The sequence below is a fragment of the Sturnus vulgaris genome, chromosome 2 (assembly GCF_052056855.1).
Source record: "Sturnus vulgaris isolate bStuVul1 chromosome 2, bStuVul1.hap1, whole genome shotgun sequence".
In the NCBI taxonomy this organism is placed as follows: Eukaryota; Metazoa; Chordata; class Aves; order Passeriformes; family Sturnidae; genus Sturnus; species Sturnus vulgaris.
In genome coordinates, this window is record NC_142244.1 from 74,077,363 (window position 1) to 74,104,992 (window position 27,630).

At 35.7% G+C, this 27,630-nt stretch overlaps 1 protein-coding gene across 4 annotated transcripts in view; it reads right to left on the bottom strand.

The window, feature by feature from the left end:
* Positions 1-27,630, bottom strand: part of LOC148224854 (uncharacterized) — an 88,372-nt gene that overhangs the window by 14,664 nt on the left and 46,078 nt on the right. Inside the window, exons 3-7 of one of the 4 annotated variants that reach the window (XR_015801557.1) lie at positions 24,179-25,127; positions 14,689-14,749; positions 8,068-8,211; positions 7,852-7,987; positions 4,422-6,857 (exon numbers count right to left, since the gene is read on the bottom strand). Coding sequence is in view for 1 of the 4 variants with exons in the window: in XM_088159813.1 (XP_088015939.1) it covers positions 8,082-8,211; positions 14,689-14,749; positions 24,179-24,626 (639 nt within the window). In the remaining 3 variants the exon portion in view is untranslated. Of the gene's footprint in view, positions 1-666; positions 6,858-7,851; positions 8,212-14,688; positions 14,750-24,178; positions 25,128-27,630 lie in introns of those variants that run through there. The other 3 variants (XR_015801556.1, XM_088159813.1, XR_015801558.1) reach the window with 3 other exon arrangements.

The following is a 27,630-nucleotide window of genomic DNA, read 5'->3' on the forward strand; positions in this document are numbered from 1 at the left end:
ATATGTTCAACCTTTGTCAGATGATCTTGAAGGCTTTTCTTATGTGATTGTACTCCTAATTAAGAGTAAGTTGAAAGTAATTTTTCCTCCAAAGTATAGCCTAAAAAATTCAATTTTTTCTATTACAAGACCACAATCTGTGATATTTATGTCATTGCCAATTGAGTAGCGAATGTCTTTTTGTATTTGCAGCTCTGTGGCTGCTGCCTGTCACAATAGGCTGACAGACCAAGGACTTCCCTGCTGGACAAAATCATAACCCTTTGTTTCATGTGCCAGGGTGAGGGCTACCATGAAGGCAACTGTCTGGAGAGAGAAACGCACAAATAGCTCCAGAACTTTAAGAGGATGGAAAGCTCAGCTCTAACATCGAACTCCTAGCAACAAATTCAGTAACCTTGACAACTCACTGCAACACCTGCCTATACTTCTTAAGCTGAATTTTCAAGACTAGACTTTATTTTCTAAAATAGAGAACTGTTGAAGTGGCTATGTAAGACTATAAAAAGCATTATAAGCAATCTGCCCCTGCTGACTGCATCATTGCAGGTACATTCCACTTCCTGCCTCAGTTTCAGACAAGCCATTACTTTTCTGTCGCAGCAGACACTGTTTTCTTTACTTTGTCAGACGGTTCTTTCTTGTGATCTCTGTGGTTTGACTTACCTGTTCACTGTTCTTCACAGAAATTTCTCTATTGCCATGGATCTCCCAGCTCCAGTTCCTTGTTCTAACTCTCCTCTCCTCTGTTCAGCTTCCCACTGCACATTCTGGAACAATAGTCATTCTGGCTTTGCATTGTTCCATAAAGGAAAAAAAAAAAATATGCCAAAAAGTCAGACACTGTCAGTCAGAGACACTCTCTGACACCAGCTGCCCATTTGTAAGATCGAGATCCACACCAGTGATGTGGTGCACTTTTTCCTCTCTGAAGAGGGTTATTCTAGAAATGACATAGTATAACGCTCTTTCACCACTCTGCTTGTCAAAAATGCCTTCCTTGAAATTGAAGTCTGTGGTTAAAACCTAATCTGAGTCTTAGCGGTCTTTGGAGAAAATGGAGAAAGTTCATGTGGAAGAAAGAATATAAAATCCAGTAACTGATGTGGTGTCTGCCTACAGCCTCAATCTATTGCTGAAAATAGTCTGAATAGCTGCATTTGGCAAGCTCTTAAATGTTTTGTTCAATTTTGTAGGATGCTCTGTTTTACCTGCTCTTTCAAATTTTCTGAAAAACATTTAAAAATAAAATAAAAATAAAAAATATCTTCAGGTATTGCGTAACAATTTCTCTAGTTGGAAGTGAAGAGGCCAAGAGGAGCAAATTTTTAATCTTTTGGTTTCTCTCACATGCATTGTCATTTTCACTGACCAGTGGTTTCAGACTACCTTTCTCTTTGTCTGCTTGGGTATACAAAGTATGTGGAGGGACAGTGGAGTCTCATTATTCTTAATGGACACTTCTTGAAGATGATTATCCAATAGGTTATATACTTCTTTTTTAATTTATTAAAAAAAATTAATACAAATAGATTTTTTTTCAAATGTATTTGCATAAAGATATTTACTCAAAATCACATGCATAGCTGCAATTATGAACAACATCTAGTTGTGAAAGAGAGTAGCAGTGTTCACAGACTCATGGAATCATTAAGGTTGCAGAAGATTTTTACAATCATTGAGTCCAACCATCAAACTAACATCACCAGCTTGTTCACCATTAAACCCTGTCTTCACATACCATATCCACACGTTTTTTCAACACTTCCAGGGATGTTGACTCCAACATTTTCTGGGGCAGTTTGTTTTAGTGCTTTGCAACTCTGTCTATGATTTTTTTCCCAGATATCTAATCTAAACCTCTCTTGAGACCATTTCCTCAAGTTCCTGAAGTTCTTTCTCACATGAGTTATAATACAACATCTTATACCAACATTTCCATGTTGATAATAGATGTTGTCCCATAGGTCATGTGATAAGCAGACATCTTAACCACAACTTGCACATAAAATTCCACAGATAATCTCATTCTTTTGTCACTGTTTAATCATTCATGGTCATTCAGTTAATACTGCTAGTCCAAGATATGTTTAGTGATATATAAAAAGGTATATTGCACAATGAGAACGTAATTGAAGTCAAGATGTGTCCTTTGTTTTCCACTTCCTGTAAAACAATTACATGAATAAACAGCACAGCAAATATATAAAAAACCTCAAGGGCTGATCTTCAGGCTTGCTTGGAAATATACATTATTAATCCTTATAGTCCTGTAATAAATTAGTTTCCCTAGCCCCTTAGTTTATTTTTCAAGTCTTCTGAACAACCCAAAGAGTCTAATGCCCAAAATTGGCCACTATTACAATTATAAAATCATAGAATCATTAATGTTGGAAAATACCCTTAAGATCATGGAGGCTACCCATTAACCCAGCACTACAATGTTCACCAGTAACTCACGTCTCTCACTGCCACATTCACATGTTTTTTAAACTCTTTCAGATATGGTGAATCAACCTGTTTCAATGCCTCACCACCCCATCAGTGAAGAATTCTATCCCAATAGATAAATATCCCTCCTTTTCCCCACGCTAGCCATCTCCATTTCCCTCAGCCCCTCCTCATAGGACATGAGCCCCTGACCCTTTACCAGCTTTTATGCCTTTCTCTGGACTTTCTCCAGTACCTCAATGTTTTTCTTGCAGAGCAGGGCTCAGAACACAGGATTTGAGGTGACCCCTTCAGTGACAAGCACTGTCCCGGTCCTGCTAGGCACACTGCTGCTGATACAGGCTAGGATGCTGTTGGCCTTCTTGAACACCTGGGCACTCTGCTGGCTCATGTTCAGCTGCTGTTGACCAGGCCCATGAAACCTCAGCAGAACAATCTGTCCTTCTTTTAATTTCCCCCCGGTAATATTATCCCTCCTCTCCAAGTTTTAATCTCATTTTGCTGTTTCTACTCATATTTACGATATCTCTAAACCCCTTAAATTTGCATCAATGACCTTGTAAGACTCAACCAATTTAACAGTATGTGATTTTATTTCCAGTTCTGCCTGAATAACAAGTTAACTAAAACTAAATCTAATAACGGTGGTGCTGTAGAACCTCAGTGGACACAATTTCATACCTATTTTAAGAAATTAATTTTATCCTTTGCAAGTTTCAGACAATTTAAATACATATGCTGACAACTCAAGGAAAAATTAATTTAATAAATTTAATTTTGTGGAGTATAGTGTCAGAAATGTTACAAAATCTTCAATCATTTTTATTTATCAACTGGCCTTAGGAAGTAGCTGATCTTTAACAAATGTATCAAAAATAAGCATCAAGCCCACATATCTTAGTTACTTAATTTGATCTATGTGCAGAACATTTTTACCTGTGAATGGTAATTACTAAAGCATATAAATTCTTAGATTCTGCTTTTCACTGTGTTCTTTAAATTAATTTCTTTCACTTTCCTTAGATCTATATGTATAGAGTCCTAGAGATACATATATTAAGACTGGTCTTCATTAAATTCATTTTGGTTTCTTGTTGTCAAAAAATTGACAAATTACTGCATTTGCCATGAAGTACTCAAACAATAGTGACAAACAATCATTGGCAATACTGGACTTCTATTAATATTCCATGCTTAAGAAAGAGTTTCTGAAGTTAAGCATTTGTTCAATGTTTCCATGTCATTGATTGGTATAATTAAAGTAATAAAGAAGGGCGAATGTAAGAAATTGTATGAACAGCAGCCAGACTTCTGTCACATTTTTGTAAGAATCTGCTGGAAAAATAATTTTCCCTTTGTAGGTAGTATGCTGTATTGTTCATATTTACTTTCTGAGAAAAATGCATCTCTGTTTCTAAAGAAATTATTGAAAGCTGCATTTAATTTCTCATAAAAAGTTTTAAGAACTGAAAAAAAACCCTAACCAAACAAAAAATTAAATCAAATTAGCATAACTCAAGGGTCACAGCGGAACATCTCTTGACAGCATATCTCAGAATACAATCTTTTCTTTTATAGCTCTTAAAAATTATGTATTCTTGTTCTTTTTACATGGTTAAAGAACTGTAGAAAAAAAGCTGAGGTGTAGGATTGAAAGCATAAGTTTGAAAAGTGTAGGACGTACAGCCTAAGTCAAGCTAAAGTCTGTGAAAACCATTGATTCTGTCAGTCTGTTTAAAAAAATAAAAAAATAAGATTATGAAGAAAACACTATACTACAACACAAGAGGCTGAGAGAGCTGAGGTTGTTCACTCTGGAGAAGAGAAGCCTCTGGGAAGACCTTATAGGAGTATTCCAGTACCAAAAGTGGCCAACAAGAAAGATGAGGAGGGACATTTTATATGTGCATGTAAGAATAGGGCAAAAGGGAAAAGCTTTAAACTGAAGTAGAGTAGGATGAGAATAGATATCAGAAAGGAAATCTTTATTGTGAGATTAGTGAGACATTGAAACAGGTCACCCAGAGTAGTTGTGGATTCTTCATCTCTGGAAGGGTTCAAGGCCAGGTTGTCACAGCAGCCACCCATGTAGCTCCTCCAGCTGTCAAAATCTATGCAAATATGATACAGATATATTTTTTAGAAGACAATTCCTTCCATACACATAGAGAGCCAGCAATCTTATAAGATAGTTTTGTGCATAGTTTATGTTCTCATTATATTCCTTTTGGGGAAGAAGATCCAAATCTGACTAATAGATCTTCAAATCCCTATAACCCTCTTTGCTGTTGATATGCCAAGTCCTTACTAATAGCATACCACACATTTAAAAATATTAGACAATCTAATACCTCTTCTCATCAATCATTCTGGCCTTGGATGCATGTAGTCACTTTTCCAAGAAGCTTTCACATTAAATCTCCTCACTCTAAAATTGCTTAGTCTCCTTGACATTATAGATTCCTTGTACAATGTCAGAAAATATTAGGAACATACCATTTATGCAAGAGAGAGGAGACTCAGGGACACTGTGAACAACGTATAACTACACTGTAGGAGAATCTCAAACCATACCAGAATTCTCCCTTCTTCCCAAGAGAAAATTGGTGTAAGTATTAAATTTTCAAATTAAATCCTGAAGATGAAGGAGCCATGATTACACTGTGTGTGCCACAGAGAAATGAGAAGTGAGGAAAAAAATCTCAAAAACAGCAGAATATTAGGAGAGGTTAATTGTTTTGTAAGGGTTTTATATATATTATATATATACACACATATATATAAATTTTAACAGCTCTGTTTACATGCACAATAAATGTTAGCTTCACAGAATCATCATTATACCTTTAAAGAAAATATTTATTTAAAACATACTAATTAAGTAAGGACATTGCATAGGATTAATATAACAATGTCTTACTGTTTTTTAATGTATATTTTACTACATATTTTAGGGCAACAGCATTATAGTCATATTTTTGTACTGCATCTTTCACAATATTTAAAAGTCTTAGGAGAATATCCATGTTTTTATTGCAAAACTAAGCTAATGTGTTAGAATATCTGGAAGCCAACAGCCATTCCTCTTCATACATTAAGAGCAAGGAAGCAGATACTCAGTTCAGTGAAAATTAAATTCCGCGAGGCTATGATTGCCCTAAAATGTGTGACATAAAAAAACTTGTAATGAACTTGGGCTAGCAATTTTACTGCAAGGTCTGAATCCTATGAGCTGGAACTTTCAAATGAGTAACTGTGAAAAGCACAAACTTATGAAGGATGGAAAGCTTCTATTTTGGGAATTGGCCTGTAGGGTGGACAAGACCACAGTAAGTTATGGCATTGGTTGTGTCTCATACTGCCTGTGCTGTATGACTGCTTAGAAATGCATACTCCTGCACCCACAGAGGTACTGGCAGTTCAACATCACATCAGAGGTGCATCAGAGTTACGAACTGAGGGATAAATTCTGCCTTTGATTGTGGCAAAATCCCTGAAGTGACAGCTTTTGATAGCAATTTTTAATGAAGTAAGTTTGCCTGCTTAAAAGGAAGGGCAGAGTTCAGCTGAATGTTAGACTTATTGTTTAAAGTTGCATGTTTCCCTCGACATAGGTTAAATTATTTATTATATGTAAAGACAACTTGATACATTAATAATTTGGGTTATTTTTAAAAGAAACACTGCTTAGAAAAATTGTTTCAATCTCTAACACAAATTATTATATTATTTTATCTGAAATTGTACCTGATGCAGACAAATCTTAATTATAATGACAAGCTGAAATCTACACAGGATAAACTGAATTCCCCTAACATCATTACTAAGAGAGACTACAGAGAAAGTTTGAACAATCTAATATGAGCATGCATATGTGAGAGAAAAATGAATGGCACACTCTTCATTACAAAGTCCTTGGAGAGTCCTTGATCTGTCAAATTACTGACATGATACTCAGTTACTGCTTCATTGGAGCCCCGATGCCCTGTCATGTCAATATACACAAGGGAGATGAATTTCGCAAATACATCTGGGCAGAAACAGAAATAGAGCACTGAGACAGAACTGATGACAGTTTGCCAGTGAAATGGTTTTCCATTAAGAAATAGCATTTTGATTTATTTTCTTTTCTGATTATCTAACAGGTACCAGGGACAAAGAGATGGAAGATTTTTAAGTTCCTTTCCCAAAATGCTCGTGTAGCAGCCTCGCAGGACCTTGTAGATTATGTACAGATGTGACCTAACCTGTCTTCTAGTTTAAGAACACTTAATCTCATTGTTCTGGCCTCAAAACCTCTGAACTTTATGGGGTGAAAGGAAAGAGAAACAGCTCATTTTGGAAAACTCTGAAATGTCAGTTCACTTTTCTCCAGGGAAAATACAGAAGTTCTGTTTAACCTGGTCCTATAAAAAAGAAAAAAAAATAGTATTAATCCAAAATTGTATGTCTGAATGTTCAAGTGCATATTTATGCAGATATACAACAATGCTCCAATTTGTCAATATTCTTCAGAATTTCTGATAAAAAATACTCTTACAGTTGTCCCTGATAAATTATAAGACTGAAAGAAATTAAGTACCATGAAACCATGTAAATGTAAAGGCAAGCAAGGGCTATGTCTAAATAAGGATATCAATCTAATACAAACAAATCTGAAAAACAAAACAGCTGTAAGGATATGTTGCCTGCCCTGTTTATTTCAGAGACTTTTCTTCAAAGTATTTCTAGTGTGGTCCCATAGACTAAATGCCCAGTAGTGTCTAGGATGTAAAGAATGTTCCTTGAAAGTTATTTTTTACTTTAGTTTCATACAGTTACTGCACTTCACTCCCACTGAGGTGATTCACTTCAAAAGCATTCATGATAAGCATATTCATGTACAAGCTCTTACTACCTATGCACTCTTCTCTTACACTCTAGTAGCCATTGAAATTACTGAAACTGAATGCTGTGGGGTAAGGTTTTTAAGTGATACAGTGTGAATCGTGAAAGTGTTTCATTGAGATTCATAGTTGACAGTGCATAAAGGAGACAGGTAGGCTTCTATCAAATTGAGACAGAATCAATGATAGATCCCAGATCAGAAATGTACAGTTGTATGGTGTAGCCAAAACCATGGCAGCAGAGAGTGGAACTGAATAAATATCCAGGAATATCCCTACCCAGGGCCAGGAGCATCAGCCAGAAAATATCAACCCACTAGATAAGCCTACCCCACCACAACACTCTACTTCTTGGTATAGGTCGTGCAATGTGTATAACTGCTCTATGCTATTAGCGAATTTCAGAGCTGGAGATCTGAAATCCTTCAAAAGACAAGATAGCATTGTGGCTGCTCTGAGTTATCCACTGTTAGAGTTCACATGTGAAGATACTTGAAGAAGCAAGTTCACTTACCTCTAAATACTGTCCTGTATGAATTTATATTGACATGTACACTTGCATTCCACTAGACCTTCCTCTTTTTCTCAGTCTCTTTCAGCTTTGACTTTGCCATAAGGAGAACTGTGATGGATGTGTTCCATTCTACAGGCTTCGCAGTAAGCGAAATGTGTAAGGAATAGGATCAGAGGCCAGGGTCCATCATTTATAAATAATGGATTCTTTACTTACGCAGTAAGTAAGCCTTATTGACTCTTGGAGACTTGGAACCGTTGACTACATATCTCAAAAACATATGTTTCTTTTATGCAGCTCTTCTTTTCAGATTTCAAAGCTTCCAATGCCATTTTTAAGAATGGCCATGTATTTCTCAACCTAAAATTAAAAATGGCTATTTAAACAAGCCAAAAATAATAAAACCCTCACACCTGTTTAAAATTCTTTTACACTATCTACATTTCCAATATCAGAAATGTGTAGGTATAGTTATGGATTTAGAAACCACTGTAATGGGCATGTTTAGAAGACTGATAAACAGGGTAAGATTTAAACATCAAAACTTTATTGGACTGAAATTCATTAACACATACTACTATTGGGTAATTCAATACATCATCATACATTATCAGTCATTATCACTATGTGTTCAAAGCAATCACTCTTTAATTCATAGGCTACATTAGCTGCTAATCCACTGTAGCACCAACTTGATATTGCATTGCTGTTATTGCTTGGTAGAGCTCTTAATGGCTTCAGTTACTGATATCAGGGTGGAGAGTCTCAAGAAGCCTCAGGGGAAGACCCCAAAAAGAAAAGTTTTCTTTAATTTCGCCAATTCTTAATTCTGCATCTTAAATCCTTCAGCTTTCCAGAAAGTACAATTTCTCTCCTCTGCCTCTGGGCTCTATGTTGCATAAAGCTTGAGGGGAAAGGTGGGGATTATTTTCCCAAGCCCAGGTGTCATAAGTGTCTCATCCTCTTCCTTGGCGGTTTCTCTGTTTCTTTTTTCTTTAGTTTGATTTGGTTTCTTGCTTTTGTTTTTGTTTTTTATTTTCCCTTACATAGTTGCTGCTCTTTCCATTAAAGCAAAATCTGACTTTTCTCATCTCTTGAGTGTGAGCTTCTTCAGTGATCAGCATTTGACCACCAGTGAACTATTTATGGTTCTGGGGCCTCTGCTTTTGATCTCTGTCCTATTTTCCAAACCTTTTCCATTATCCCGCTCTTAAACTGCGCATTATAACAAGAGACACACAGTATCAAGATCACACAGCCGGTTCCCATAAAAAATTCCTAACAGCTTGCCAGGGCAGGGGCCTTGCACGGTCAGCCTTTGGCACACTCAGAGAAAGGCCTATGGCCACTTATTAGCCGTGGCAATCCTATTTTTTATGGGGCCACCTGATTTAAATAATACTTCTCCATTTCTATTACATTAGCATATTTATTTCTGGAATCATACAGAACAAATTTATGGTACGCTAAATGGGTTTCTATTGTTATGAGTATGAGAGACCTCTGCTATAGTTAGTCTCTGTAACTAAGTTGTATTTCAGTCCCTGATACATCATTCATATATTCCATTAAATCTGTCTACGTATTGCACCTACATCTTCACTCTTACACAATATTTCAACACAGCTCAAATTTTTAGTTGTAAAAAGTATTCCTAACAGTATTTTGTAAATGAGGCCACAGAGAATAAAAGAAACTAATCCTCAGTCTAGCAATACAAAAAGGCATGCATAATTTCACACTTTGTGTTTTATGTAGTATACATGACTGACTGTTGGAGTTATAGCCTAAGAGTTTTAATGCAAGTCAGGCAAGAAATACTTTGAAGAGCCAGGAACAGAATCTAAACATTCTCAGTTATGCAATGTCTCTTTTCACAAGATTGTCCTAGTCAATATCCTCGGAAAATATTGGTAATATTATATACATTAATGTTTTTCTATACCTGTCATTGGAATTCCTATTAGTTGCGTGACACTATCTTCCTATAATGGACAGAGAAATATTTATTAGTGTTTTTCAGCTTGTGGTAGTCATAACTTCCATCTGTTTTTTTCTTTCCACTTCAAGATTTTTACAAAAGTCTGGTACAATCTCAATAAATATTTTGCAAGGTAAAGCTCTTCAAAATGAGTAAAGAACTGCTTTTTGTCTCATCCTGTGTAAATCCCTAATTTATAATCTTAAGGAAGCCATACTGCATTTTTTGTGAGATGGTGTTATTTAGACTACAAAGAGGTATTTAGACTGTATGATCTTTGAACTACAGGTTTTCAGGTCAAACTCTAGTACAAAAAAAAAGTCCTAATTATTTTATTTTATTTATATCTCCCTGAGGTTTTTTCCCGGTGACCTCTTCCAATATTCCATTGCTTCAATCATGATACATCACTCATGTAGGGTATTTTAAGATCAGTTGCCAAGGTTATCATCAGCCTGCTTTCCATTATCTTGTCCTTGTAAAGGATCTTTCATCAGATTTCCTTTTCTGTAAATCATTATGGAGAAAGGAAATAATTTGCTATCCTTAGTTCTATCTTTAGTACAAAACTTCCATTTTCCACAATAATATCTACATGTAATGATGAATAAAGATTTGTGAACCTCATGGTCTGTGGATTTGTTGCAATCCAAAAGCAATATAATACAATTTGGAGTTTTAGAGTTTTGAAGTTTTAAAAAGGAATTAAATAAAATTAAATCTTGAAAAATCATCAGTTTCGTTAGAAAGTAAAAATAAAAGCAAATTAGGGCATTAAATGAATGTGAAACTACAGATCATATTATCGTCTAGATAAAATTGAGAAACATGTCTCAGAATTATATTTATACTAGAGTTTATTATTTCAATAAAAACTGAATTAATTTTATGAGAGAAAACACACTCTGCCATGCTGTTAATTGGAATTAAAGAAACCCAAAGAATTATATCCATGAAAATATGATACTTTGATATATTAGTTTGACTGGAAAATAGATACTTATGTATGCAGTAAAGCAACACAGTGAGCAAAAAGGTATTAATGACAAATAAACTCTTAATTATGAAGAGTTTTATCCTGGTTATATCTACAATAGCCAGTTGTTTTTTAATCTGTGTTGTAAAATGGTCCGTGGTAATATTTATATATTAGTCCCTAGATTAGTTAACATGTTGATGCAATAGCTAACTAATCTTCACTGTAAATGCTGCGTTGTCTTATTCTAATTCTGTAGAAAGTGACATTGAGATGAGTCAAGTGTCATTGAGCGGTTTTAAAGCATGAGTTTGTTAGCTTTCTAATTCTTGTTCTAAGTGCAGCTGTCTCAGGGGATGAGAACTATCTATTTTAGATCCTGATAATGGGAAATAGTAATGCATAGGTTTTATCTTTTGATATTACCTGTTTCATTCTACTTTAAACTTCAAATGATTGATAAAGAAACTGTCATTCTTTATGTGGTGTGTTGGACATGGTGCCCTCTGGAAATTGTCAAAGATTCTAAATTAGATGGGCTGATTATAATAAAATCTTTCCTGTCCCAGGAAGGAGGAGCTGAGGATCTGTCATCTAACTCAAGTCTGTTAAAAAAGTGATACTGAACACAGATGAATAGGTTAGATCTTTCAGCTTTGAACTTGTGCTACATTTGAGTTTCCTGAAAAAAATCCAGCATTTTGAGATGAGAAGAAACACATGAAGAAAAGTAAAAAGCAGATTGGGGTTATAATTGTGCCAAACTGTAAAATGCTAATAATCAGTACTATACTATCTCTGTTACAGGATGATGAAATCCAGTTTCAAATCTGAAACAGCTGGTCACCATTCAATTCAACACAGGTAGTGTTGAGAGAGAGGAAAGGTACAAAAAAAGCTTTGATGAAAGAGCTTACATCAGAAGCATTGATTCTTCAAGCATTAAAATCTACCAGCATTAAAACAGGTTAGAGATTGAAGAACCACCCTAAAATGCTACGTTAAAATCTGTGTTTTATTCTACTTTTGTTCATGGTTCAGAAAAGACTCATAAAATAGATTAAGTAGATGCTTCAACATAATAATCCAGAAAGAGCTCAGTTAAATATGATTTTTGAACTCTCACAATAATTTTTTTCATAAATGCTAGTGCTGATTGTAATTTCCTCTTCAAAGGGTCAAACCCATAAAATGACCTCCTTGCTGCCATAAGGCTTGGGAAGAACAGTCGAGTGTATTTTAATGATGCAATTTTGATATTGAAAATTTGACTGACATTAATTTTGTCTAGACAAAAACATTAGAGGTGACTTAATTTCTCTTTAGCTCTCAGTTTTCTGCATTTTGAATAAAAATGCATCTGTAATAGAGCTGATCATAGAATTTGGGTTTTTAAAATATTTTTGTATATTTACTAGACAAAGATGGAAGGCATAGTCACTTTATGAGTGATTTTTAAGCTGTTTATTATCTATTATCTTACATATGTTTTAAGTGGTATAATAATCTATTGTAAGTGCAACTTGTCCCCACTCTCCCCAAGGAATTTATACAAAGACTATTCTAATTTGTATCATCTTAATCAAAACTTTCTCTTTAATGAATAAGCCATTCTGAATTTTTCTATGCAAATATTGAGAGTAGACAGCCTTCTCAAGATTTCATTATTTTCAGTAGGTTGTGTTAAACTGAATAAAAGAGATTTTTAATTTACCATTTTCAGAAGCTGATGTGCAGTTCGGGTTGTTTTTTGAGGTCTTATTTCAGGCCAACATAGAGATTTCTTGTCTTGTTTTCTTGTTGGAAATTGATTTCACAAAAATGAGAATGGAAATAGACAATAACTAAGCTAGGTTTTGAGGGTAAGAAGAACCTACAGAGTGATTTGGGCAGTCTGGATAGATGAGTAAAGGGCGGCTTTAGGAGGCTCATGTTAGCCAAGTGCCGTCTTGCACTTGGGTCTCAACAATCCCATGTATGACCACAGGATCGGGGAAGAGTGGCTGGAAAGCTGCCCAGCAGAAAAGGACTTGTGTGTGCCAGGCAACAGCCAGCTGCACATGGGCTGTCAGTGTGCTCAGGTGTCCAAGAAGGCCAATGGCATCCTGGCCTGTATCAGAAATAGTGTGGCCAGCAGGGCCAGGGAAGTGAGTCTTCCCCTGTACTCAGCACCTCATTTCCTGTGATCAGTCTTGGACCCCTCTCTGCAAGACATTGAGATGCTGAAGCATATTCAGAGAAGGGCAATAGAGCCAGTATGGGCTGGGAGAACAAGTCTGATGAGGAGCAAGTGGGAGAGAATGGAATGTTTAGTCTGGAGAAAAGGAGTCTCAATAATGGATATTTTCTCCCAGGTAACAAGTGGTAGGACAAGAGGAAATTGTGCCAGAGGACGATGAAGCTGCATAATAGAAAAATAAGGTAGTCAGGCATTGGAACAGACTGCCCAGAGAAGTGTTGGAACCACTTTCCACAGAAGTGTTCAAAAGGTTGTGCAGATGTGGCAATTGGAGACGTGATTTAGTGATCATGGCATTGTCAACAGTCAGATATCAGACTTGATTATCTTAGAGCTCTTTTCCAACCTCAATGATTATATGATTCAAACCTTTGTTTGCCTGTAGAAGAAGCTGGTCACTGGACTGTGTTAGAGCAAATTCATACATAATCACCGCTGTCATTAAGCTCTGCAGTTCGGTTTACAAATGTGGATTCTAAGGAATAATATCTGGTTTAGGCACATTAGTTTGGTTTAGGGTAAATTTAAGAGCTATAGCACTCCAAACTTATGTGAACAGTCTCCCAATTTAGAGAAAGCTTCTGTCCCCAAACCCCAGCTGAGATGTACTTCAAGCATTTTGTTTTAAACCAAGTTTTTCATTATTTCATCGGCTGGAGTAATATAGTTTCAGCTTTGTTACTTTTTTTTCTTTTTTTCTTTTTTTTTTTTGTTCTGGTGGTATATATAGTTATGTGGTTATATAGACAAAATACTTTTTACTACATTTTTCTTAAAACTACTCTTTTACTAACACATATTAGTGTCATTAAGAAATCATTTGTTGTAATTTCTATTCATCATTCATAACTATGTAATTGAGTTTTTATTAATAAATATTTCTTAACTAAAAATATCTTGCAAGCCCTCAATTTCTACTATTTATTTAGATCAATTATCTCATGGACTACAGCATGTCACAACCTAACAAGTCCAGACATTCTTTTTGAATTTTAAAATATTTTATAAAAAACAAAACTAGATAAAAAATTTAAATAGTCATACTAATTTTTGGGACAAAATGATTATATTTTACTTATTCAGATAATTTCAGCATTAGGTTGAATTAATTGAATAATAAAGATATTGAAAAATATACATAAATGAAGGGGGTTTTTTTATTCCATATGATTATTTATTTAACAGTTTTATAATTGAACACTAACCAAATTATTCTCCCACAGATAAATATATATAAACTTGCCACTCTCAGAAGGCATTATTGAAATCTGATCGTGCAGAAAATTTAACAATTTGCCATTTTGGTAAGAAAGTTGAAAAACCTAAGAAAGACTGGGAACTAGCATTTTGGGTTTGTACTAACTTTCTTTCCAGAACTTAGAGCTCAGTAATCATGTGCCCTAGACAGGAAAGAAAATTAGAGTAGACTGTGATTTACATTACATCCCGTAGGAATTACTATGCAGAAGGCTTGGCACAACAAGGTATGGTCTATGCCATGGCTGCCTATTTTCTCACAGAATGAGTGTGCTAGGGTTCTACCCTTTATCACTGCATTGAGCACAGTCTGTTGATGTAAAGATTGTCAATGAAGAAGAAAATTTTTCCCCAAAACAAGCAGAAATAGGGAAACAGACATACGTGAGATAGCAGTCTTCAGAGATCAAACCAAGCATTTCAGCATGTACACATTTTCCTCCACCTATAAAAAAGGGAAAAATGTTCTGTTATTAATTTCCTTTTTCTTATTTTATTTTTTCAAGAAGTTTTCAGATTATAAGAGGTCCTTTAATTAGGTGTCTGACGTATTTAATGTCAGTTACACAAAGTAATCTGTTTGTTTTTTTAAATTTTTATACATTCTTCTAAATAACTGTCATCTTTTAATGAAGGATGGTTGAAGAACTGGTTATTCTGTCACTGTAGCTGAGGATGTTGATAAGAACCTGTAGGGAGCTATTTCATACTAAAACTGCAAATATATGAGCAAGTATCTTTCCCTCCTGATATCATTCAAGCAGAGTCACAAGCCTGATGTATAGGGATAAAGGAAAAGGTAAATTGAATGTTTTCTACTAGTCCTACCCCATGGGTTATGAAGCACAACAAATCAGTGAGCTCTTTTCTAGCTACCTGTTACATGCTGGGATTATGTTATTGAATCCCATTCCATTTCTCTTTCCGCCCTACATTTAGCCTTTCTGTTCCTAGATTAAATCCTATCTTAATCCATAGCTGAGGTCTCATTTCCAATTTTTGTGCACTGTTAGTGCCCTCCTCTGGATTTTGTCCAATTTTTCACACATTTTTTAATATTATTTAAGACTTCAAAACTATTATCTTAGTGCCTAGAAGCAATGAAATGTCTGTTATAGCATACATGCTGTATTCTTCCTAACAAATACCAGATTTCCTGGCTTTGCCATTGCTTTACACTTCTGATTCCCAATCAAGTTTTGATATTTGATAGCTATTTACTCTTTTTCACAATTATTGATAGTTTGCATTATCACCCATTTAAACTGTATTTTTTTCTCTTCCTTAGCAAAGTAATTTTCTTTTTCCTTCTCTTTTAAAATTTGTAAAAAATTTTTATAGTTAGCAACTATGCACCAAATTTATAATTCTGAATTTTAATCCTTCTTTCTAATTACTTTCACCTCTTCCACTATGATGTAATACACAAACTTTATAAATTATTTCTCTATTCCATTGTTCAGCTTGTTAGAGAAAATATTTAGTAAAACCATCTCAATGCATGTTCTGTAGGATTTTACTTGAAATGCTCTACCAGTCTGATGACAAAACATTGATAAGTAACTTTTATAGCTGTTTTCAAAGAAGTAGGACTTTGATCGGTATCACTCAAGAGGCTCTTTGCCACATTTTTGTCTTGATAAATTAATTTGATATCTTTATCCTTTTCAATGTGTATAATAAATTGGATATTTTGTTCAATATCTGTGTAGATATTAAAGTTGATTTGGCTACATTTTATCAGAACCTTATTTTCTTTCTCCTCTGACTGCTGAGGACTGCTTTTCGAATTCCATTATCTTCATTCAATTACTTTTATTCCTTCCTTCTCTCAGAATAGGGTTTTTTTTGTTGTTTTTACTTTCACAAAAATTAGCTTGCAACTTTAGTTTTTCAATTGGTTTGTTGCTTGTAACTGTAATAATTCTAAACCAGATGCATCTCTTTGAACTAGTATTTTACAAACCAAGGAATAAGTTTATTTCTATCACGTTCCAGAAAATTTTTGGACTTTGTGTTCTGCAATATAGATTGGAAGGGGTAACTGGAGATGTAATTAAAACTTCACTTATATAAGTTTGATATTCAGTCAATCAGCTTCTTATTTTTCTCTAATTTTCAAACAAATTGTCCATATAGTTCAGTTTGTCACTTTTTCCACACATGAACTACAGTGTCAGAATAGATAGACTAGTTTGAATTATTTTCATTGAATTTGAGTTGTATCAGTTATGCTGAAAAATCAATTCTTTTCCTTATGCCTGGTTGTGAAATTGTTTCTTTTTATGATAAGTTTTGCATGTTTTTCATAGCACTTTTTTTTAAAAATGAGTCCAATGACATTAATTTAAAGCTTTGGCCCTCTGTCAACCTATAAAAAGATATTTTGTTGAAAACACTTAACTAACTCAATGTAACAAACAACCACTTTTATGATGATAAAAAAGCACGTAACTAGGCAGCTTCTTAGATTTACAAAAATATAAGAATAAATTATTGTGGCACTATTAGGTTATAACTAGGAGAGGAAGATGTTATTTTGAAGCTTCTGCATTTTCTACGTATTAAAGTCGCCTTTAAAACATTTTGGTTTAGGTTTGTCTGCCTATCAAAATGAAGAACTAAGTTAGATACCAAAACCTGCTACAGTTGCATCTGAACGAGTTGTTGGAAGTAAATAGACACGCTGAGAAGAATAATAAGCTTGGAATAAAAAAAGAATCCTGAGGATTGCCCTAAGGAAAATACGCTTTAAGGTATTTTTTTTTCCAGGGTCCTAACAGAAAATATGAATAAATGCCGTATACAAAAAATCCTCCATTTTCTCTTCCAAAAGTGACAACATGCTTATATTATTATCAAGGAAACTTCCCTGCCCAAACATCCAGGATCCACCCAGATGGTCACACTTGCAGCACCTGAGTTGGGACTGAAGCCCCTCCACAGGTACATCCCCACTCACACACAGCCTGAGCAGGTTTCCTCACCAGCTTGACAGCAGATTTCCCAAAGCAGAGGCTCAAATGTCTCTGTCCTTCAAATAGTCTAACCTTGATATAACAACTAAACAAGGTAACAACTCAAGCTGGTGCCTCCAAAAAGAGTCTCCCAAAAAAGAAAACCCTGAGCTTCCACACCCTCACAGTCTTGGTGGGAAAGTGTGGGGCCATCGGCTTCTGCCGTGTCCCTGAGTGCCCGCTCACCTGGCTGGGCCACAGGTCCCTGTGCCCTCTGTTCTGCAAAGGGTCAGCAGCTCACAGCCTCTTGGATGGGCTCCAACACCCAGAGCTCAACCTGCACCTCGAACTGCAGCTGCATCCTGAGCTACCAGCACTGAATGTATTCCTCAAAAATATTAATTTTAATTAGGCACAGAAACTAATCAAGGCTCGAGCTGATAGGCAAACTAACAGTATGCTTGCTGAACGTGATAAATCAGATGTCAATTTATGAATCCTAGGGTAATTCTTACATAGCTAAAAGCAGGTCTTGAAACACAGTGTTTATTCAGACTGGCTGACAGTGTTTCTAAAAGGGAGTAGAGAGGAATTTACCTAAAGGCTTAAGAACATGATTCAGCCAAACTACCAAACAAGGCTGCCAGATCGCAAAGATACTCACATTTAGTTGGCATGTTGTTTTCTTTTTGCAAACATACTCAGATGCTTACTGCCTACACTTTAATATGATTCAGTGATAAGTTCAGAAGTACAAAAAGTATCTATTGTACACTTGGGGGTCTTGACATTGTGGGTTTGATTTAAAAGCTCTAAAAGCTTCACACAGATATCAACTTCAGCTGAAAATGTAGCCAGTCATAAAAAGTAGAGCTTCACCACAACCTACTATAAGATGTGTAATATTCTGGTTGTAAGAACACTTTAATCAGATTTTTGGGGTCTGGTTCTCCTAACTCAGCAAGATACACTCTCCAGTCCCTTGGGCACTCCATTTTTTCAATTGTTAGCTCATGACCAGCATACAAATCTGGCACATCTTGGCACCTTTTTTTTTGTTACTGTCTTAACAAAGAATTGCCTTTTCTTGGGTGAGTTCTGAAGAGTTTTATGAAAGCACATAAACCTCTTATGCAGTAAATGAAGAAAAGGAAATACCTCACTTTCGTGATACTAATTTTCAGATTTTTTTTCACAACTCTGTTACTGCAGAGGGACTCAAGGTCCTGACTGGGTACTGTAAGACATTAGATGTACAGCTGAACTGTTCCCTGGGGCAGAAGGAGAGTAGAAACAAATAGAAAAATAGACAGATACCCCTATGACTACTTTTCTATAATCTTCCAGTAGGTGGATAGCACAGTAGCATATTTAAATATTACAGACATGGCTTGCAGAATTAACTGGCAGCAGTAAGTGGTACAAGTAGCTTGACTGACTGGTATATTCTTTTTATACAACTTATACTTCTATAGATGCTTTCCACGTAGAGCACAGAATACAGTACTGGCCGAAACTTGACTGACTGACAACAGAATATAGACAGGCTAAACATTTGACTGCAAGAAAAAAAAAAAGAAAAAGAAAAAGAAAAAAAGAAAAAGAAAAAGAAAAATATGATTTATTTAAATTTTTATAATCTATATGCAAAGTTTATACATTGTCAACAAACATATTTTATATTTTTTAATAATTACTCTCTAAAAATAAATTATTTGATACAAAGAGTTTCCTATTTTTTTTTACTTTGTATCGAATCTACATTTTGTACGTGTTCTTATAGACTAATAAGTATTTCTTTGGAATTTTTTGTTAGATATAAATAACAAATAATGCTAATTGTTTCTCTAAAAATGTGTTAACGTTGATAGCCTAGCTGAAGTGCCTCTATATCAATGCAATTTACCCAATAACAAACAGGAGGAGCTGCAAATCACTGTGCAGGTAGGAAGCTACCATCTAATTGCCACTGCTGAAATGTGGTGAGATGACTCACACAACTGGAGCACGGCAGTCAATGGCTGTAAACTGCTCAGTAGGGACAGGGGATAAAAGACATGTGCAGGTGGGTTGCTGCCTCTATAAGAAAATGGGTTGACTACACAGCACTTGCTTTGAAAATCAGTGATGAGCAGGTCGAAAAACTATGGGTGTTAAGATCTTCTGTGGCCTTGACAGCATTTGGGACAGGCAACCGTGCTCTCTAAGTTCCTACAATGGATAGAAAATAAAAGGTTTAAGCCAACAAAGGAAGCCTTGTGGTTGATATTAACTAGAGGCCACCCAGCCAAGGGGAGCCTGCTACAGGAAGCATCAAACTCCTGCTCTCTGATCCTGCTGGGATACTTCAATTACCCTGACACTTGCCAGAAAAGCAGCACAGTTGCTGTAAGCTGTAAGTGGTCTAGGATACCCTTGGAGTGCCCCTGCTTAATCCAGGTGATTACCAGCCCTCTGAATTTTAGGAAAGCAAACTGGAATTTCTTAAGTAATTTCTGGATGAATTCCCTGAGTAATTGCTGTCAAAGGAGCTGAGCTTGACTAGGAGCTCTTTAAGGACATTTTTTGTATGCCTCAAGACTTCTTGATTTTTGTGTGTAAGAAATCAGGCACAGAAGGAAGGAGACCAATATGACTGAGTAAGGATGTTCTGGTCAGACTAAGGTGTAAGAAAGAAAAGTACAGACAGTGGAATCAATCAAATATAATGGGAAGATGCCTAGATGTGTAGGGATTGGATCAGGACATAAGGAACAGTTAGAGCTGCATGTGTCAAAGGGTGCAAAGAATAATGATCACAGAATCATTGAATGGTTTGAGTTGGAGAGATGTTAAAGATCATCAAGTTCCAATGCCACAGTCATGGTCAGGAACACCTCCAACTAGAGAAGGGTGTCAAGGCCCCATCCAACCATGGTCACTTCTGTGCCTATGCTCTGTTCCTGCTTTAACAGGTCCCTGTCTTTCTTTTACTGGTGGTCTTGATCAGGAAGCAGTACTCCAGGTGGGGGTCTCACTAAAACAGAGGTGCAGAACTACTGACATGAGTTCTTTTTAAGCAGCTGGGGATGGGGATGCCTTTCAATACTTAGAGGGATCTTATATGAACGATGCAAGAAGACATTTTTCAAGAGCATATAGTGACAGAACAATGGGCAGTGATTTTAAACTAAAAAAAGTAGGTTCATATTAGACATAAGGCAGACATATTTTTACAATAAGAGTGGAGAGAAGTAGGATCGAGTTTCCTAGTGGCATTGTGGATTCCCAATTCTTGAAAGTGTTCAAAAGTAGATAGGATGGAGCTTTAACAAAATTGACCTAACAAAAGAGATCCCTGCCCATGATCAGGGAATTGGATCAGATGATCTTTAAAGGTTCCCTTCAAACCCAAACATGTAGACATAAAAACATATTCTGATATTTAACAACAAGGCATTTTTCCTGTGTCTTACAGAAGAAGTCTTGTGATTCTAATATAAAGAAATAGCTAATGGATATTGGCTGCTAACTGCTAGATTCCATTTAGCTTTGCTTTTGAAGTATTTAAACTGATGTATTTGATTTAGAATGTAATCTGTTAGATATTATGCTCTGAAAGGTAGTCTTTGACTAACATGAAATATACAGATAATGTAAGGTCTTTATTTAGTAACAAGCAGCACATAACAGAGCATGTCAGGTTATACCAGTATCAGTAATCTATATACAGTATGAAACAGAAGCATAATAATAGTAGAGTCCTGTTGGTACTTGGAAACTACGTGTCCTAAGATGAATGCTGAAAGACCAAAATAAGTAATTGTGAGTAGGAGCTGAGTTACTAGATAGCTAATAATAATCATGGGACATAATAACCATCCTATAAACAGCATAGGGGTTTCAAAGTTTATTTCCATCTAATTCTAATAGTTGAATCTTTCGCTTATCATGTATTGCTCTTATATTTTAACTCAGATATTCCCTGCTCTTCGTGGACCTTAGAAGTTTTATTAGTGGGATCTAAAAATACAAAATTTTATATGTAACTTTCCATTTGAAATTATTTGTCTTTTAAAATTCTATCTAAAATTATTTTATTTATTTGAAAACCCCACAACAGTGCACAGAGATAAATATATATATCAAAAGGTAAGCATCTGAAAAAAGACATTCTTTAACAAAATTTGCAGCAGTCAACATAAAATGTAGACTTATGGTAGCATATCCAGGAAAAAAAAGATTATGATCTCCTGCTAAGAAAAACAAGACAAAGAGAGATGATCCTTTAAAAATATAGTAAGTTTAAAGAGTTTATGGCATTCTCTATTGTTTTTTTAATAATTATTGTAACCATTTCACTATCTTTATGCAAATCATGCCTCTGAATCCCATGTTGAATAGATTATAGATATAAAGATGACATTAAGTATGTTGAATCTAAATTATAGACATACAACATTGAGAGTTCTACAAAGTTCCCACTATTTTAGAGCACAAGCTAGCGGTTACATTTAAGTCTAAAGCCTAAAGATTTTAAATTTTTTACATTAGGCAGCCTAGATTATTGTAATAAGCATTTAATAGCATAAAATCATTTTCTTTTTTAGATTAAAGAAGCTTTTGAAATTCAGTGGGAGTATCTCAATATATTATAAGTTGACTGATTCTTTCTTTTATGTTCTTTATTACTTGATAGCATGGTAATAGGCCTTAGGAGACTTCCTACTACTGCACTAGGAAAAAGTGAAATTATTTTATTAATCTGTATGACGGATTTTACTTATAGAATGAAAGTAACATGTTCCCTGTATTCTAAGGAGAAAAGAAAAAAATGTTGCAGTTCAAATTCAGAGTGCCATCTAGTGTTGAATAGAAATGCAAAAAAGCAACTGTATTTAACCTGAACACATCCATCTCTTAAACCAATATACATCATCAAGATCACATAGTACATTACAAGAAATGATTTTTAAAACTAGAATTTATTGGCTCTTGAAGAAGCTGCAAAAATTTCAAAACTTTCCTGTATACGGCTGTATTTACAGTTCAAAATATCTGACAGCATAGCATATTAAATTCAAATATTTTTTTCCAGTATGCAGAAACATTTCATATGAATTCATTATGGTCTCTTATTCTGTCTTCTTTCCTTGATCATCTATAGCAGAGAATATTAACCTATTTTTCAGTTAGTTTTTTCACTTGTGGAAAACAGTTAGTATTATGTTGAGTTTATTTTTTGAAAGGTATTGAAGTTATCAATTTCTCTTTTTTGGTATATCTAATTGGACTCCTGTGTAAATAAAGTATATTTCCTAGGAATTTCTCTTCCAATGCTGATAAAAAAAAAATCTTTAAGTCTTTGACTGAAATATATCAGTAGGATTGTTTGCATTATTTATTTTGTTAATTCATTTTAGCGTTTAGAATTCAAAAGCACAGCAGGATCCAGGATTCAGAAAAAAATATTTTTCTTTAACATCATGTGAAAAAAAGAAAAGGATGCTGAGATATTAGTGATGCCAAGATATTAGTCTTCTCCTTTTACCAGAAAAGCTCCAACCTAAAGGAATAATGTTTTTGAAAAATGTGCTCTTACTCTATCAGTGTAGTTTTGGCTGTCGCTCATGTCTTCTGGAAAAACCAAATGTTCTACTATATATAAGACCCTGCTTTACACCTGCAAATCTGCTTCACAGATCTGTTGGAGTCCTAAGAACAAAAGTCTCAATTTATGAGTTCTCCTTCTTCTTTCCTACTCCTCTTTACTGCAACTCACCAACATGTGCAGATTTTGTTAAAAATACCTAAAACTAAAATGAGATACAAAATTCATTAATATCTTTTCAGTACATGCAGCATTTAATCCAATCCTTTACTCCAAGAAAATAGGAAAACTATGTATATTTTCAATGAAAATGAAGTTTTTACTGAAAGGATATTTTTGGCCAGTAAGTAAATATCTTGAGAAAATTATTCTTTATTGTACAATTATGAACAATATATGCAGTTTAGAATAGCATGTGTTTTTCTGGGATCTCTTACTGGGTATGTACACTCAACCAGTACTCTGTTTTTTGTGTTAGGATTATGCATTTCAGCCTTGATCACATGGCATTTTTACCACATGAAATGTGAGTGGTTAGGGAAAGCTGTAAGCAAAGTGCTGTAAGAATCCCACCAGAAGAATTTTAAAACCAGATGCAATGCATCACTGAATCTCTTTCACAACATTTTTCTACTGCTTTCCTTCCAGCACTTGAGAAAAATTTATTCTGGTGGAAAATCCTGTCTCCAGGCAGACTGCATATTGGGACCCAATAGATGATGGATCAATTGGCATTTATTTATTTCTAAGATCCAAATGATAACAAATGACCTGTAGATTAAACAAAAAATAAACAAAGCTCAAATCAAGACTTTCTTCCATATGTCTGGAAGTGACTGCAAGGGAATTCAAACATACCCATGCAATTACCTTCAGAATCAGGAGTAAGTTGTGCAGATGGGCTCTACAGATAAATCAGGTGATGATTTCAGCTTTGTCTCTTATTTCTTCTATTGCTTGAGAAAGATAAATTACTTCCGAATTGAATTAAATTGGGTACAAAATATAAGAATCAGAATTAGTTTCATAATTTCTAAAAGGAAATTACATTTTCCCTCCGAAATAACAAATAGAATCATAGAATCATAAAATGTTAAGGGTTAGAAGGGACCTTAAAGATCACCTTGTCCCAATCTCCTTACCATGGCAAGGACACCTCCCACTAGCCCCAATCATTTAAGGCCTTATCCACCCTGGCTTTGAACACCACCAGGGTTGGTGCACACACAACTTCCCTGGGCAACCTGTCCCAGTATCTTACCACCCTTATAGTAAGGAATTTCTTCCCAATATCTTGCCTAAATTTCCTGTCTTTCCTTTGTCTTACCCTCTACAATTTCTGATGTAGGAATTCCAGCTTCTCTATAGGTCCCCTTCAAGTACAAGAGGGTTGCTATGAGGTTTCCATGCAACCTTCTCTTGTCCAGGCTGAACAGTCCCAGCTCTCTCAGCCTGTCTTCATAGGGAAGATGCTCCAGTCCTCTATCAATTTCATGATCCCCCTCTGGACTGAAGAATTCCATATCCTTCTTATACTGGGTGGCCCAAAGGCAGATGCAGTACTCTAGATGGGGTCTAAAAAGAGAGAGGGACAGACTCACTTCCCTCACCCTGCCAGCCACACTGCTTTTGATGCAAACCAGGATTTGTTTGGCTTTCTGGGCTGCAAGTGCACACTGCCAGCTCATGTTGAGGTTTTCATCAAGCATCTTATCCAAGTTCTTCTTCATAGGACTGCTTTCAGTCACTTCCCCACCAAAACTGTGGGTGTGCATGGAATTGTTCTCATTTTGGTGGACTTCAAAAGTGATAATAATTGTCTCCTTTTAGTTACTGACAGACAATTAAATGCAGATGTCTGTGTGGTTATAGAATCTTCATCCTAGGAGATACTTAGAAACCATCTGGACATCATCTACTATTTCTTTAAACAGCTGGAAATTTACTTTTCTGAAGTTCATGGTCCTGACTTGGCTTTTTGCCAGGACTGTATTTCTTGAGATTACAAGCTCAACCAGGGAGTGCAAGGTCACTACAGCCCAGGCAACATCCAGTCTTATCTTCTTTAATGAGCTCCTCTGCATTGGTGAGTACCAGGTCCAGTAAGATTTCTCTGCTGGTTGATTTGTCCAGCACCTGGACCAGGATGTTATTCTCAAGACACCCCAGCAGTCTCCAGCATTGCTTGGAGCAGCTGTATTCCTTTCCTAGCAGACACCTGGGTGGTTATAATCCCTCATCCAGATGACAGTTGGTGAGCTTGGTGTTTCCTGTATCTGGAAGAAGAAAGACTCAATAAGAAGATCCCCCTTATCAGTTGGCCTTTAGTAGACCCCAACCACAAGGAGTGCTTTATTGGTTTAGCCCTTGATTTTCACCCCCAGGCCCTCAGCCTTTTGGTGGCTGTTTCTAGAGACAGGTCTTCACAATCTATTCCTACTTTAACACAGAGTGAAACGCATCCAGCCCTCCTTCCCAGACAATCTCTGCTGAAAAACTTAGAGCCCTCAATTGCAGTATTCAAGTTGTGTGACTCATCCCTCACACCATGTTTCTGTAATAGCAGTTAGGTCATAGTTTTCTAATTGCACGATGGTTTCTGCTTTCTCTTGCTTGTTTCCCATGAAGCATGTGTGTATTGTAGAAGCACTTCAGCTGGGCTATTGGCCTCTTCACCTTTTGGGACCAGCATTCCCTAATGCCCTTGGGACAATTTACAGCTATTTTCCTGTTACCTCCTAAAGTGCTGATGTTTCCTGGTTCTTCTCTGTCACTCCTTTTGCCTGCCAGATAGAGTTCGAAATGTTACTAATAAGTGCAGCCACTTTGCTTCCCTTAACACTTTTACCCCATTTGGCCAGGTGCATCCTATCTAGTGTCAAATTATGGTCTCTTGAAGGTATGTTGAAGATACGTCCTGTCACTTTTGCACTGGTTTTAGCTGAGGTACAGTTAATCTTCTTCACGGGGTTCTGTATGGTGCAATATTTACAATTGGTGATCAAAACAGTGTTGATAACACACCAATGTTTTAACTATTGCAGAGCAGCACTTACACTGAGTTAGGGATTTTTCTGCTTCTCAGTTAATCCTTAGTAGGCTAAGGCTACACAAGGAAGGAACACAATTGAGATAACTGATCCCAACAGATCAAAGGGATATCCCATACCATATGATGTCATGCTCAGAAATAAAATTTAGGAGAAAGAAAAAGAATGGGGATAATATTTGTAGTTATGGCATTTGTCCATCCAAGTAGCTTTTAACTCATGATAAAAGCAATCTTTCCTCAAACTGCTGAGTATCGACCTGCCAATGGGAAGTAATGAATGAATTTATTTTATTTTTTCTTGGATACACAGTTTTTGCTTTATCACATTGTCTTTATCTCAATCCATGAATGTTTGCACTTTTGCACTTCTAATTCTCTTCCCTGTATCACTGCAGGAGAGCGAACAAGGAACTGTGTGGGGCTGAGTTATTGCCTGGATTAAACCACAACTTTCATCTGTGTACTGATAATACTAAATACATGCAAATATATACAGGGAAACTATGTAGCCAGAAAATCTCTTCTGCTCAATTCTTTTTCTTATACCCCTAAAGTGGTCAGGCATTTTCCAGCTGAAGAGAATGGAGCTATACTCTTCCCTCTGGCACCAAGCAGTAGGACAAGAGGCAACTTGCAGAAACAGATGTACACAATATTCCACCTGAATATGAGGAATAACTTTTTTACTGTGTGAGTGACACCACCTACTGGAATGGAGTGTTTAGAGAGGCTGTGGAGTATCCCTCACTGGACACAGTCTTGCTCAATGTGCTCTGGGATGGCTTCACTTGAACAGGGAGATTGGGCCACTGGACTAATTTTTTTTCCTTCCAACCTGACCCACTCTGTGATGCTGTGAACTAGTAAATTCTTTTAATTCCTGTACCCTCACATATACAACACACACACCCACCCACACACACACAGATGCTGACATATTAACATCCATATTAACAGATACCAACATAGGAACTGATAGTATAAATCTGCTGAAGTAAGAATATGCACTTATATTGTCTATTGAATAGAAAGATTCCTTACTAATTCAAAATTTCTTGGTGGCATTAATATGAGCCGAAGGGAAATTACATGTTCCAACTAATCCTACTTAAGGCATTGTTATTTTTTCCTAGTCTTTTAAGTAATAACAGTGCTCAGGTTAAGTAACAACTAATAAACTACTGCTTCCTTCACTGTCTACTTAATAGACAGCCTCTGCCTTAAGGTAGTAACTAACAAGCTGGCAATTAAATGTCCAAATTCAGTGAAATCAGTTTCAAAGACTGAACAGAATTATATTTCAGGACTACATAGACGTCCCAGTCTATGTTGTTATTTTTTAATACATGGAAAAAAACAATGCAGATACAATTTTAACTAATTATTTTCTCAATAGGAATTATTGAGTTCTGCAATTTAAACTAATTTGGTATCTTCTCAAAGAAGCTCTAGAGATTTTATGATTTTGATTCCAATAGGGCAACTCATTAATCAAATCAGGTTTTACTGACATTTATTTTCCATTGAAATGCTTCACTTCTTGTAAAATTAAAATTAGATAAGATTCTCTAAACATAAAAGTGGTTTTACAGTTCATATCTTATTATTAAAAGAAACTGAAGTATTCAGTAACTTTCAGCTACTTAGACATATATTAGTTTAGGTCATCTTTAGCTATCACAAAACTATTCATCTAAGACAGAATGTAACTTACCTGTATCGAGCAT